Raw genomic sequence first — 15,715 nt, forward strand, 5'->3', positions numbered from 1 at the left:
TGCAGACATCCGAAGAATCAGGTAGGTGGGCCAAATTAAACAACGCTAAATCCACAAAGTCCAATCATGTGAAGCACCATGTGTCCCCATAGTGCAATAGAAACACATGTCCAGGAGAACGTCCACATACATTGCCATGATAGCGCCCTGTAAAAGTCAGATTAAATACATAAATAAGTAAAAATCCTAAAAACACCCTCTGCATGTGCAGCATGCACACCCTAACTGCAGGCTGCAAAATAACTGCACCCTCAATCCACACGAAAATGAGACCTCCCCCAAGGCCCTGACCCAAATCACCCTCAGGTACCACCCCAATGCATGTGATACATTGCCATTCCAATTACAACAGACCCATAAATAACGCTTGCCCTCCTTTACTCCACCACAGGGTCCGAATCAAACAACGAGCTTCAGGACACCCCTACCAGCACACCTGCAAAGAGGGCCAAGACCAACGGCCAAAGACCCTCCACCTCAGCTGCACGGATCAAGACACGTCAGCAGCACGAATCGAGTGGCAGCACACTGGAGGGGACATCAACAGGCACCCCAGCAGCCAGCATGTCCAGAACAGCAGCACCACAGGTCCCCCCAATGGATGCCACAGAAGGCACTGCTTCTGGTGGGAGCAGCACCATAGGTGACACTGCTTTCATGCCAGCATGCTCCGACACAGAAAACGGTGCTGTAGATGTAGGATCCATCCATGACCTGTCCCAATCCCCCTGTATGTTTCATCCCGTACACCATGAGGACACCACGCAGGGGCACACACAAGACGACGACTGGCCAACCCCCACAAGGCCTGTGGCAAGGCAACATGAGGTGATCAGCCCCTCTGTGACACCACCGGAAATGGGCATGGCCCAGCAGAGGCAACAGTCCCTCGAGCAGATGATAGTGCAACAGCAGCAACTGGCCACGCTCCTCAAGGAGCATGCTGATGAATGTGGGGGTTCTAAGGCAGCCATTGAAACATCTACTGTGACACTTAGGGCAGAAATGGAGCGAAGTACAGAGACACTAAAGGCACAAATTGAGGGAAGCACCGAGAGCCTGAGGGGACAAATGGAGAGAAGCACCGAGAGCCTGAGGGTGGAACTGCATGCGACTTCCAAAGATGTATGTGTTGAACTTGCCGCTGTGCGCCGTGTGCTCACTGAGCTCTCACAAACCCTTAGGGACATGCATGGACGTGAGCAGGCAGAGACATCATCCGTTGCAAGTTCCGTCCAGGGCAGCCCCCAACGCAGATCTGGGAGGAACCTGCGCTCCACAGGCAGGGGTGCCCCTGATACCCGGAGAGGGGGCTTGCAATAGCGTCTGACCAATGACAATGAGCATCTCTGGACACTGGTGTTCTGGGGGGAGGTAGGAGGGTGGAGGGGGTGTGTAGGGTTCTTCCGGGTGGCGGGTCGATTGGGTGTGTAATACCATTTCACATTTGCAATACATATATACACATTAATCCAATGAGATGTGTGGACATTGATCTTTGGCGTACAGGCCACATTGTGCATGTTCCCGACACACACAGTGCCACAAGTCCCGTGTCCATGTAACAGCCACCAGGCGTGAGTACTAGAAGCATGCATCTATGATATTCTGACGAATCTCACGGGCCTCCTGTGCCTCGCGGACTCCTTGAGGTGCTGCCACATCCCCACCCTCATCATGACCATCTTCAGGTGCTTGCAGTTCTGCGTCAGGGGGCATGGCCACATTTCTACGTACGCACATGTTGTGTAGCATTACACATGCCATGACCATCTTTGCAACGTTCTCATGGCGGTACAGGAGTGCCCCGCCAGACCTGCTGAGGCAGCGGAAACGAGCCTTCAGTAGGCCGAATGCCTGTTCTATGACTACACGGGTACGTGAGTGGGCATGGTTGTAGTCCTCCTCATGCTGGTTCTGTGGGTTCCGGATTGGTGCAAGGAGCCATCTCTTCAGTGGATACCCGGCATCACCTGTATGTGGACAAAGAAGGATGTTTGTGGAATAACATTGCTACGTACGCATCCCCCCCCTTCTGCCACGTCATTGACGCATCACCTACCCCACATTCACATGCATTAAATGAGACTCACCGAGTAGCCAGGATCGGTGCCCTGCGTGTCGCTCCATGTAGCGTGGTACTGTAGAGTTCCTCAAGACCATAGAGTCATGGGTTGATCCTGGAAATCGGGCACAACAATGTGTAAAGATCCTGTTGGAGTCACACACCATTTGTACATTGATAGAATGATATTGTTTCCGGTTGCGGTACTGGACCTCCATGGCATGTGGGACAACCAATTCCACATGGGTGCAGTCGATGGCACCAATGCAACCCGGTATGCCGCCAAGTGCATGGAATCCCACTTTTGCGTTTGTGAGCTCCTGCTCCGAGCGTGGTAAACAGATGTAGTCGTCTGCGTGCTTCAGGAGGGCATCAAGCACTTGGAATAGTGTCCGTGACAATAGTGGCTGTGAAATGCCATGCAACTGTCTGACTGTGTGCTGGTAGGTGCCAGTGGCCAGGAAGTGGAGTACAGACACCACCTTCAGTAGGGGTGGGATGGCGGTTGGGCTATCTATCATGCTGACAAGGTCAGCGTGTGTCATGTCGACAATGGCGGATATGGTGTCCCGGTCCAAACGGTAGAGGGTGTGGATCTGCTCAGCAGTGAGGTTGAACGGATTGGCACGGAGGCGTGGGATTGCGGGCTGCCTGCGTGGTGGTAGTGGCTGTGCTGGTGGGCCTTGCTGCCCCTGCCTTGCCCTCCTCCTCCTCCTCCTCCTGCGTCTCCTCTGTGCGGCCGGTTGTTGCAGTCGTTGTTGTTCGTCTTCTTCTTGAAGTTGGAGTACTTGCAGTGCTATCAGGTCCCCCAGGCCCAACATCGCTAGTCCTGTCGGTAGCATTTGGGAGTGGGTGTGGTTGTGGGAGGGGTTTGGGTATGCAATTTATGTGTTTTCAGGCTGTATAGCCTCCACCTGTGGTGATTCATTTCACCTGTGCCAGCTGCAATTACTTTTGGGCGAGCACGTCCCGCACACAACGCTGCTATTTGACGCATGGCATCTTGCAATTACAATCATGTATGTGATCCCGATGGCAGTGAAATATTGGTTAATATGTTGATTCTGCTATAGTCCCATTGTTTCACATACTATTTTTGCAGTCGCGGACAAACTTGTGAAGGGTCAGTGGAATGTAGTACTCGATCAACGGTGGACCCTCATGCAGCACTGTACCGACGTTCACCGACGGGCGGGGAGTCCCATTAGTGATTGAAGCCAGTTGCCATTTTCACACACAGCCGCACTACATAGATGTATTTGTGAATCCAAGCGTTCACAGATGCCTTTTGGACGTGATGTTGCAAATGAGGAATTCGAAGGACAGCGCTTTTGCTTTTCAACTAGCGGCGAGGAGACGCCCACAGGTCTGACTGGAAATGTAACGTTCTATTGTTGAATGTCCTTGGGACAGGGCCCATGACGAGAATGCAATGATTGATGTGAATTGAATGGGATGCGCAATAGCGTAGTGGACGATGAGGCAGGACGTCCCCAAATACATGTTACTTCACTACACTAGTGAACCGGGCAGGAGCACAGTGGATTTTGCAGACTGCATTCCGCACAGACTCAATGGAAATTTCAAATGTAATCTGAGTAAATATTCAGGCGTTTCTATTCCGGGATGAGGGAATGATGAATGGATGCATGGACAGATGATTTAATTGAGGGTTTGTCATGTGCATGGCTTTTTGATATCTATCCCCTTCCCCTGCGCTATGTGATGCAAAGCTGCCATAGTGGGTCCATCATCTGTCTGCCCTTGTTGAACCCTCCCTGTCTCGACGCGCCTTCAAACACTTGTGTCTGTGCACGTTACTAATCACATCTAATGGATTCTGTTTTGACAGACGCATGCACACATACACTCGTTAGTAATAGTGTATTGAGCTCGATTTATGTCGTTATGATTCGCAAGTGATTTTTTGGTGACATTAATCCTTTTGAGTGTGCTAGCATGCATATGGTTGTATATTTAGTGTGTTGAATGAACTGAGTAATTCATATGAAGTTCGGATGCCCATGCTATTATTTTTTTGGGTGACAGGTATCTCCTCCCCTTTTGCCGCTGCCATCTGTACGCCACTCCTGCAGATGGCTTTTACACTCGACACCTGCAGCTTCGAGTTAATCAATGGAGCACCATTACGATCTTATGGGACGATCGCCAATGGGCCACATGCCCTTACGCAGTACTAGTGGCTAGGAGCAACATATGTACCTTTCAGCTGGACTAGTGCCTACTTCATGGGACTGCCCTGCAGTTCTAGGCGCTTCCGTGTTGCCTTTTTGGTCGTAAATGTAGGCCCTGTGTACCATGAAGGAACAGGGCGTCACACAAGTAGAAGCTGGTCATTCATTGCGGATGCAGCCCACAGTGATGGAAATCATTTGGGAGTTAGTTTGCGAATAGCTGTATGGCCTTGGTGATTTGGATGTGCATTAAAATTATGTTCAGATAATTGACCGTGTGGCCTTATTCTTTACTAGTGATGTTGCATATTCCGATTTGTGGCGCGATGTATTGTGAGATGATCTGCATTGGGTTCCGGCTTCTGAGTGGAGTTGTGTGGTACTGTACTGGCCGCTTTTGCCTACGAGGAGTTGTGCAATGTGGGCAGGGAGTGGAGTACAGGCACTCAGTAGGGCCATGTACGGTTGGTTCGCGATGCCGTAATTCTCACCATGGTGGAAAGGTACTTTCCGCCATGCTTGATGGAGTTGAGTACATGTCCGCTAGGGTCAGAATTCGCGTACCGCTGCGCCATGGCGGAAATTACAGTTTTGCAAGGCGCGCGTGCGCGTGCTTGGTGCAGTTAGCGTTGGCGTTCACTACGGTGTCGCTAATGGCATCGTACTTTACGGTGACGGGTCATGATCGCAACGAGCGGTATTCGATGGCGGTATTTCATTTCCGCCTTCGTTTTTGGAATTCCGCCAGGGTCGTAATGAGGGCCCATGTTTCAATGTACTAGGATGCATGGTTTCTGAGATATTTGCACCACAGTCTCTGAGGAAGATATTAGTTGAGTGTGTGACAGAGTCTGTCAAGAAATCTCATTGATATTATCAATACATGTGACAGAAGCCCTTTGCATATCGACTCCCAAGGAGGGGATCATATATTGAGTACATGCTTTAAAGCCTCTGGCATACAGCATAACCCACTGTTGGTAAGAGAAAGTAACATTTGAAACCATTTCAACAAAAGAAATTAAAAAAAGTCAATCGAACAAGAATGATTTCTTGTTTCAAACCAGCGACATCAAAAAGCAAGGCCTCTTGCCTCAAAAAGCAACAAAAGGGAAAACCTTTTCTTTAAAAAGAATAAAATGACTGGCATTATGAATGAAGAATGAAAACTCAATCCAAAAATAGAGAACAATTGAAACTGGTATGAGGGGCGCATAGCGCGGTTACACAGTGGAGCTTAGCTACCTGGCTTCATAATGGAGGGCTTGTGCACTAGGTTTTTGCAATGCAAATTCTATTTCTGCTTTAAGCAGCACCTTCAGAGAAGTGTCTGTTGCAGAAGAGGTCCTCCCCAATAGGTTGGGAAGAAAGGACAGCAAATGGACAAAATAGTAACACATTTTTTCAGTCATACGTCATACGTCTGTAAAAATCTTGGGAAGTTATTCTGTTATGTTAAAATATTAGACGGTGGGAGGATGTAAAACAATAACTACAATGCAACAGGACCTTTCATGCAAAAAATGCAGGCTTTCTCCTCTATTGCACTTTTTGAAACTTTTTCAACATAAATTAAGATTATTTTGGCAGAGAGCAGCCCGAAGCAAGGCAGTGAACATGTTATAAACCCTCACTGACATGCACTGGAAATGTGTCAAATAAATAGCTGAAAACAGAACAACCTGTGTAATGGTTTATGCATTGGTCGCTTTTGCTGTATCACAATAATATGTGTGCTTTTAACCCCAAGTGGAGTGTTATGTAGGTGATAAAATATGGAATCTCCAGCACTGAGTTCTCTTCCTCCTGGTTGCATACGGACAAACTGTATTCCAACCATCTGACCTGCATTCTCCCTATTGGACCACCTGAAAGAGAAGCCACAATGTCAAAGAGACCAGACCCCCACATCAATCACAGGATTACTTTCTAATCCTGAGTATGGGACCTGGTGTAAGCCAAACAATGCACTCAAATTCTCGTTGTTTGTAGGGATATATCTCCATTTAGCTAGGACTTTCTATGAGGACTTGATCTACCTACCTTGTGGAAAGCAATGTGGCTCACACCCTAAGGGATGAAAGAATTAAAAAAGCAGAATCATGGGAAAACAGAATTGGAACAATCCTACATCAGCAACTGCTGTTTTGAGGATACAGATATTGAGAACACTGTTGACCCGCAGATGTCCTTATTGATTGGAGCAGTGACACAATTGAGGAGAACACTTTACTTCCAAGAGGGCCAGGATTTCCAATTCATATTTTGAAACTGGGGAAGCTAGAAGGACAGTCGTGAGAGCTAACTGAATGTTCAGATTTAAAGTTATCCACAAAGAAATAACCTTCTCATTGCCTAAGTCTCAGTCTTCCTTATCTCAATGGTGTTGGCTTTTCAAAATGTTGTTTGAACACATTCAGCGCATGAGAGATAATGGTAAAAATCACAACACAACCGGAATGCCATCTCGGTTCAATTTTTCTATGAGATAGAGCTTTGGGAAATCAAACCATCAACTCCCTCCTTTTAATATTCTTTTCATGGTTGGTTGGTCATTGGTGCTAAAGCCCCTTAGACCTTTCATTATTCACTGCCCCAGGGTCCACATTATGAATTATTTAGAATGCAAATCGCAATTGCAACTTTCAAAATGCTATTGTGTATAATTTTCTGGATGTCACATTGATTTGTGGATGAGGCACTAGCCAGGGTTGAATATTTTCCAGGATCCCCACTGCTTCTTCTACAGAACCACTGAATACTTTATGGTCATGTTAGCTTTACAAGACATTCTAAAGAGCTAATGCTATTCTCCAGCTGTGGGCTGTTCCCCTGTCTACCTGGTCAGCACAACGATTTACAGTTTCATTTTCCCAAAGTGTTTTGCTAAACATTTTTAAACATTTGCAAGGATAAGATGTCCCCCTCATTTCTAAACCCGAAAAAAGGTATCTGCCAAACAGTTTACTGTTATACTTATACAGCTCACATTATTGCAATTCTATTGTTGACTTACAGGAATGTCAGGCCTTGTCGGGTATGAAAAACTGATATTTTTAAACTCAACATTTCCTATTAATGTGTCAGGTTTGTGTCCTTCCTTGGAGCTGCTGTCAATAAGACGGTGCTGAAAAAAAGAAATATATATTGTTATTTCAATAAATGTTATGAGAGGTTTAACAATAATGTGCATACAATTGGCATAATGTGATTGGATTTCATTGGATCTCAATCGAATCTGATTTGTGTGTCAAAATAAGATATTGGGATACATTTGATTGAACACCATTTCAAAATCTTCCCTTGTGCAGTTTTATTTTTTTTATTTTATTAATGTGTTTTTAGTGCAAAAGCACCTTTACAAATTATGACAAATTAATACATTCCTTTCAGAAAAGTCATTACAAAACAGTAAAATTATACAGTATAATACACATCATTCCTACATACAGCTTAAAAATTTCAGAATTCAATCATACAGTCGCGTTAAAAACAGAACATATTCCATCACTTTTAAAATGTTCAAACTTTACAGTGGTAAAACTTCAAGTGGTAATTTACAAAATGTACAGTCGCAAGTATTACTGTGTTGTTAGAGCCCCACATACAGTTCAACCATATGCAGTTTCTTGCACAGATTGTGTTTGCTAATGCAAATTCTTTCAACATCTTTACACAGGTGTTTTCAAATTGGGAGCAAAACAGAAACAAATGTTTAAGTGATTCTTGTGTCTCATTACAGAATCTACAGATATCATCAAATGGAATATCATGATTCTTCGCCCAAAGTTTAATTCACATTTTTGTACGGATAAGATCAAGTCTGAATAACATATATGTTCTACGGACCTCTTTGCCTGGACATAGAGTCAAATAAGACAGCCGTGGAATTTGAGGATGGATAAATTCTGCATACTGAGTAAATGAGGGGTATGTATGAAGTTGGTCTATACATTCTCCCCAATCATTTATAAAAAGCTTGTTTTTTTAACCTTATTCATATGCAGTTGAAGATTGCATGGTAACATTGATTTTTATCTAATAGCGTATTCATTTTGCTTTTGAATTGAGCAACAGATAATGGCTGATCATTCAATAGCATCTTAAAGAATTCTATGTAAATCGAATTCTTTGGAGGAAAGAGCATTTTAGAATAGTTCACAGGCAGCCGCCAATGGTATCATGCTGCTAGAGAAGTTAGATCTAATTCATGTTTCAGGACTGCATTTGGAAGCGATAAAGGAAGTCCTAAGGCATTTTTCCATAGAATGCCCTGCAGGCGGTCAAGAAGGGGTCCCAAATCACATAAACATAATTCCACACCATAAAGAAGTATAGCTTCTACTTTTTTACTGTAGAATTCAAAAAGAGGAGTAAGCGAAAAGCAACAAAATTTGTGAAAAATGTGTTTTATTTGCCCTTTTAAGGGTAAGAGTTTTTCCATGAGTAAATCCTTTACTCTTTTAAACGAGATGTTATTCGAAAGATTAAAGCCCAGATAGTATAGATTTTGAGCATTATTTATCTGCTTGGCATCAATGAACCATGTAAAATGACATACTATTTTACAATTTGAAAAAATAATAATGTTTGATTTTTGCGGATTAACCGTGAGGTTATTTGAATTACAATAAGATTGGAAACTCTCCAGTTTAGCTTGAAGGTGGCTTGACTTCTATCAAAGAGGAGAACGTCATAGGCATAGGCAAGCCAGGATAACTTAAACGTTCCCAATTGTGCTGCAAAAGATTTCTCTCCTTTCCAAATGTTAACTATGTTAGCCATATATTAATTAAACAATATGGCTGCCAGGTTAGCCTTGTTTTACGCCTATCCAACTAGGAATGGCTTCAGTGAGAATACCTTCCCGGTTAATCCGTACTTTAAAGTGTGAGTTTTAGTGAAGCGTGGCAATCAAAGTAACCAAAGTAAGGAGGAAAGTTTGCATTCAGCCAGGACAGCCACCCTGCTTTGTGATTGACAGCGAGGCTGTGTGAATGGGGGAAAACTGCATAAAAAGCAGGACTCTGGGACCTGCAAGGCAGAGTCACCACTGGATTGAGAGAACCAAAGAGAAGCTGAAGGAAGAGGAATGCTGCAACTACTGAACCTCCCGGTGAACCCCTGCTGCGTGTCCGAATTTCCTAAACTTCGACGACAGAGAAGATCTGGAAGGAATCATCTTCCCTTAAGCTGGTAGGACCAACCAGTTTGAGAAACACCAAGCAAGGCCTCCCTTCCCTGATCGAATTTGCTGTGCATCGCTGCAGTGAACCGGATAGCCAGGAGGACCGGGGCCTGTTTGTGTTTTAAGGAACTTTTATTTGTTGATTTGCTCTGGTGCTGGTTTCTTCCCTTGGCAGTGCAGGACCCTCCAGTCTTCCTCTTTCATGTCAGTCCGACAGTCACTTCAGAAACCATGAGCCTGCAGGATCTGCCAGGAATTTCTGCCTCAGCTACAGAATTCTTCTTCTTCTAAGGTATTGTTCAAACCCCGTTGTTCGTTCAGTCTGACCGCGGTGAAAGTGTTTTAAATCTTTGGCCAATCTGAGGGCTTGTCGTTCTCTACTCTTTTAAGTAACTTTTCTTCCGGCCAACTTTGTTTCGAACTATTGGCAAAGACTTAACCGTGAACTACTCTGAACTGTGTGATCCTCTGCAAAGACTCGGAACCATTAACCATTAACATTGGCCTAGGCTTATTGATTTGAATCCTCATTGTAGTAAGCCTTTTCTATATTGCCCTGCCTACTTACTTGTTGGTGCTGCTTAATTTTGTATAACCTTGTTTTTCCCTCCCTTTTTAAATTGCTGGAGTGCCATTTTGCTAATACTTCATTTTGAGCTTAACTTGTCCAGAATTGATTGGGTGTTGTGTAGTATATTAAGATTGTGATTTTCTACTGCTCTACTTAGTGAACTGTTTTACAAATGAGTGTGTAAATAAATGTATATTCTTTTACTCAGAAACCTTGAGTCAGTGTTTGTTTGAACCATAGTAATTGCTGTCCTTTGTGCAACTTCTGATACTGCTCACTTTACTCTTGAGATAAATCTGGCTGCTCTGCCATTGCTACCTCTTTACTGTGTAGTACAGGCTTGTACCAAAGGTGAATTTGTACTATCACTTGTAGTCTTAATTGTGTGTGGTGTTCCCAAAGGGTACAGCATATGATTCTGCCTAACACAGGGTGCTGCATCTCCAAAGGACTTAGTTCTAAGAGAGAAGGGTAGGGGTTTGGACCATTATCGGCAGGAGGGCTCTGGTCAGAAGACTCCCACCATCCTAAAGTTCAGTGTCCCTCTCTCTCTTTTCTGTCCCCTCCACTTCCTGTGGAGCAAAGCACTTTCGGTGAGACATGAGAAGGGCAAAGTCCACTCTGTTCAAGAGCTGGAATTGGACCACTAAAGCAGGGTAACTGAGGACTTTTGACTTTAAATGAAGGGGCCTCCCCCTTCATCAGATTCACGCAGATTCTCTCAGATTCTGTTAGGCCACAGATTTACTCTGACGATCTCTCTGGACTTACTTTGGGAAAGTTGCACTTTGCAAAGCTCTCAGCCTCACGTGAAGAAGGAATCATTTAATACAGAAGAAATATCTGTTTCCTACCCATTCCCAGGGCACGTTGAGATTGGCCTCTGCTGTGGATCAGGACCTTCCCCTCTGCACTGGAATCTCCTGAGCTGGGATAGCAGCCACTGAATGGAACAATCTTATCTTGAAGTCTCCCTGAGTGGGCTTCACAAGAACCAGAGGGCCAGACCAGCCGAAAACTCCATGTTCTACAGCACCATACCAGTTGCTCCATGTTTAACACACCTGGAACTAGAGGAAAGTCATCAGCACTGGTTGCTGCACTCAATCCACCATTTCGAACTTGCTTGCATTTTGAACCAGCACAACACCTGATCAAGTCCCAGCTAAGGCTTGTCACCTGCTAGGCCCAAAGTGACTGCTCAATACCGGAATCCAAACCAAATCACTGGAGAGTCAGGCATAGATTCTAACCGGGGCCACAAGCATGGCTAGATCCATCCAGCTCTTGATCTGTTGCCATCACTGACTGCACATCGATGCACCCAAGATCACCGCTTTGACAACCTACTGTTGACTGGAACCGCTGGAGCGTCACTGATCGTCCCCTCCCTCTGTTTAAAGCCTGCTGCAGCCTGGCCAACTGTGAAGCATTCCTGGGACCACCCCAACCTCAATCCTTGAGAGGTTCCCTTCTAACACGCAAAGCATCCACATACACCGCTACTCGACGCCCACTTGCTGCTTGGGAGAATGTTCAGTTTCTGTGCTAATTCCCTTTAAACGTAGAGGCCCTCAGCTCTTTTACTAGAATCTGGGAACTTTAAAATGTTTAATCTCCTGAGTGAGTGGTACTTTTTACCACTCACCCGTGTGTTTTTCGCTGACTAGGATTTTTAACTGTTTAATAAAGTCTGGTAAACTCCATAGGCCTCTGCTTTGGCTGTCCTAGAAGATGACTCCCCCTGTGTGATTGAAAGCTGTAGAGGTATGAATGAATGGGACATCACATAAAAGGCAGGGTTTTGGGACTACAGGCAGAGTCGACCACTGGAACATCATATCCGAGGAAGAGGATGAGCAGAGATGCCAGCAGCACCTTCCAGGACTGCAGAGTCACTGGTGAATGCTTGCAGCTGTGTTGACCCCATATTAATTTTGACAGAGAAGAACTGTGCTGGCCAACTTCCTCCATTGGGATGATAGGACCAACTAGACTCAAGACCTGCTTAGTTTTGGCTCATCCCCCAACTTGCTTGCGACTCTCCTAGTCTGCAGAATCCCAATGCCTGGGGAACCATGACCATTATTGAGTGCATCACCTGCCCGACATTGAATCCAGCCAAAACCTTGTGGGCACCTTCAAGGACCCCCAAGAGCAGGAATTCTTTGCCCAGAGTCGCCTCACCTGAGTCCAGAACCAAGAGTCCAAGGAAAGTCCAACACAAGCTGTTTCTTTCTTTTTGTCACTGAGAAAAAGGTGCCAAAATGACAGAGATGCTGAATTGCGTGGAATCCATTGCTGTCGAGTCCCTCTCCAGAGTGCTGCCAGAAAAGTCTGCTAGATGTCTTCCTTTCATCACCATGACCAAGGACCAGGAAGAAGGGTCTACATCACTGCATCAGGAAGGCATCCAGCTGGAACCTCTTCTTCAATTCTAAACTACTGTGGGGCTTGGGTTATAACTACATTTTGCCTTTTGTAGGGCTCCCTGGCTTGGGAAGTACTATTTGTACCCATTTGGAGTTGGCCTCAACTCACCTGCACATGCCTTCCAGCTTGTGCTCCAACAATTTGGCTCCCCTTGACCTCCTGTGATTTTTCAAAGAAGTCCTAACTGTTTGATAACATTTTTCTAAGAAAAGCTGCATCAGAACTGGAACTGTCCCACTGACTTTTGCTGTGTTGGTTTCCTAAAGGGTATCTCTACATATTATCCCCATCAAAAATATCGCCGTATATTTGGTAGTCTGGAAAGGCATAGGCAATATTTTTTGGGGGGATCATTTGTGGGAGCGGTGGTTGCAGGGGTGACCCCGAACATTTAAAAATAATGCAGGGTTGCAGGGATGTCCACCCCAGAGGCCATGCCTCAATATTGGCACAAAAATGTGGCAATATTTTTGTATCACAACATTTTTGCAGGTATTAACACATGGAACCTCCTAAAGGCTCCTCTTCTTAACACTATTGGCTTTGGCAAGGCGTGTTCCCTTACAGATTTTAATTGTTGCTGGGATGAAATACCACCTACTACCCTCTGAGAGAAAGTCACAATTGAACCAGTTTAAAGTGTGTTCTACTTTAACTCTAACCGTTTTCCCTACTCAACCCAATTTTGTAATGGTGAATAAAAATAAGTGCTAATATTGACCTTGATTGATGTCACTCTGTGTGCTGGAACATGGTTAGCATAGAAAAGAATTACTCACCTGCATTAGTGGTTCTTGTTTAAATGAATTCTATCTATCTTCCATTGAATGTTATTATTAGTGACTGTTTGTTTTAAAGAATGCTTAAATTATGTTGCGTATATAAATTAATAATGTAATATAACCTTAAGTGTGTACGTTTTTACCTGGTGCCTTGGGGTTACTGATTTCATTGTGCTACTCTACAGCTTGCATTACCCTTCTTACGATAAGCCTGGCTGCTCAGTCAATCTACCAACTTGTGTAGTACAGGCCTATATTAAGAGTTGGGTATGCCTAATACCAAGAGATAAGTCTTGCGAAGTCCCACACCAGTTGGACTTTTCTAAATCTTAACTAACAAGGTCAACTTAATCCAATGTGCCTGGAATGTTCATGAATTGCTTGCATCTAAGTGTGACACAGGGTGTGACTTTGTCAGCCGACCAAGAACTGAATCCAGGTACTGTTGAATGTGAACTGCCTCCTTGGTGCATTTGGACCTTAGAGAATGGTTAGTTCATGATCAACCTGGTTTTCAATATCCTTTTTGTAGCTAGTGAGTTACCTACAACCCCAGGAAATGTGTGATGTCATTGTTGATGTCCTGGGTGTTAGTCTCAGCCGTGCACGGTGGTGGTGCTAATAATGGTTGCTTAGCTTACCATAACTGGCAAATTTCTGAGGTTTTTCAGTTTTACTTGTAACGATAACGTCCCTTTAACAGTGCTTTTCACTGAATTCGATACGTTTTTAATAGTGAAACTTAACCATAGCATTCCTTTAACAAAGATTTTTCACTGAATTTCATGGGTTTTTGTTAGTGCAACTTACCCATAAGTCCCTTTAACAATGTCTTTTCAGTGAATTTCATAGGTTATTGCCAGTGCACCTTTCCTCTGCTACAAGTCCCTTATATTGTACTCCCCCCCAATGTGACAACAATGGAGGCCACAAACATTGTGGTAGTCCGCGGACGGTGGACGACATTTGCAAGCCTTGCAATCATAGGAAAAAAAATGTAACAATTAACCAACAAACAGATGTACTTAAAATCACAAATAATGTTTGCAACATGTAAGTATACCTTTTTGTACAAATACTCACGTTCAAAAATACTATTTTTTTTAGGTAAGGCACATTGCAATGGAATGCCCCAATCACAAACACAACTGTACACTTCATATTTCGTCTGGCACGGATCGTGCTTTGCAGCATCCAGCCTTGCTCTCAACACCATCAGGAAGGTAAAACCCATTCATATGGGCAGAAAAATCGCTGTGCATGTCTCCTGTTTGCTAAATTGTTTTAAACGTGCATTTTTGATCAAAATTGCTGCATGCATGCTGCGGATCACAGAAGAGAGCTCATTGGAGGTGAAGGGGCCTGATCATCTATCCTACCTTGAGGTGCAGCACGGTTGCAATGGCATAATTCGAATTTAATTTAAAAAAAAGTTCTTTCTTTGTTTGGACTGGGACCTCGGTAGCATCTCCAAGATGACTTCCCACAAATAGGGCCTGGAGCCATCCTCTTGCCTGGGCCTTTGACACCAGCTGATTGGCTGACTGCTCAATCATAGTCCAATCACCTGGACCAGGAGGTGGGAGCTGGCCCAGCCAACCAAAGGTTAAATTTTTTTGAAAGTGCCTGATTTGAAAGTGCCTGTTTGCCTGAACATTGTTTTTAGCTATGCCTCCTACCTGTTTTGAAAGTGCCTGTCTTCCTGAAAATCGTTTTTAGCTGTGCCTCCATACTACTGTTTGACATTACACCTATTACCATTGGCCGACTGTGCCAAGTGGATAGGCCCAGAACTGTGTTTTCTCAAACTTGGCTATGTGCACTTTCTGCATTGTGTTTCCTTATGCCTTAGCTAGGATGGAACTTGACTGAGTGCACATACTTCACTGGGTTTCTTTCTGCCTTTGCTAAAATTGAACTTTGCGGTGTCCTTGCTGATACTTACTACCTTTTTACAAACATCGGTCCTGCATGCCCTACCTTGTCCTCAGTGCCCCCTCGTACCCTCTTGTCCCCCAACTCCCTGTGTTGTTTGCACCGCACCCCCATGTGCCTCAGTACATCAGAGTCCTCCTCACCATTGCAGCTAGCTATGTCACTATCTATCTCTCCTATATTCTCTAACTGCTTCTCTATTTCCTATCCCTCTCCTATCACTAAATCTGTCCGGAAGAAACTTAGAAGGACATACTGGGCTCCATCCCAGGTCTTCCTATTGCAGACACCTAAATCACGACTTCCACCAGAGAGACTCTCATAGACATCCTCTTTGTCGTTATCTCACCCAAACTATGGACCCCGCACATGGTGGCCTTTCTCTCTCCTGTCACCTCTTCTCCCATTAATGGTGGCACCCGCTGGGAGGTCCTCCTTGACCTTGTCATTTCCAGGGTCATCATTAATGTCTAGCTGAATGGAACCATCATGGTTCTGGGACCTCACCCAATCTTCTTCTCTTTGACAGGCTCCTACCTCTCCTTT

The 15,715-nt window shown here is 44.6% G+C and overlaps 1 protein-coding gene across 1 annotated transcript in view; it reads right to left on the reverse strand.

Annotated features, from left to right (window-relative positions):
• Nucleotides 1-15,715, reverse strand: part of LOC138568836 (ATP-dependent translocase ABCB1-like) — a 615,126-nt gene that overhangs the window by 521,984 nt on the left and 77,427 nt on the right. Inside the window, exon 5 of the mRNA XM_069646608.1 lies at nucleotides 7,277-7,387. Coding sequence (XP_069502709.1) covers nucleotides 7,277-7,387 — 111 coding nt within the window. The remainder of the gene's footprint in view (nucleotides 1-7,276; nucleotides 7,388-15,715) is intronic.

This window comes from Ambystoma mexicanum, chromosome 2q (genome assembly GCF_040938575.1).
Source record: "Ambystoma mexicanum isolate Mex_15411 chromosome 2q, UKY_AmexF1_1, whole genome shotgun sequence".
Classification (NCBI taxonomy): domain Eukaryota; kingdom Metazoa; phylum Chordata; class Amphibia; order Caudata; family Ambystomatidae; genus Ambystoma; species Ambystoma mexicanum.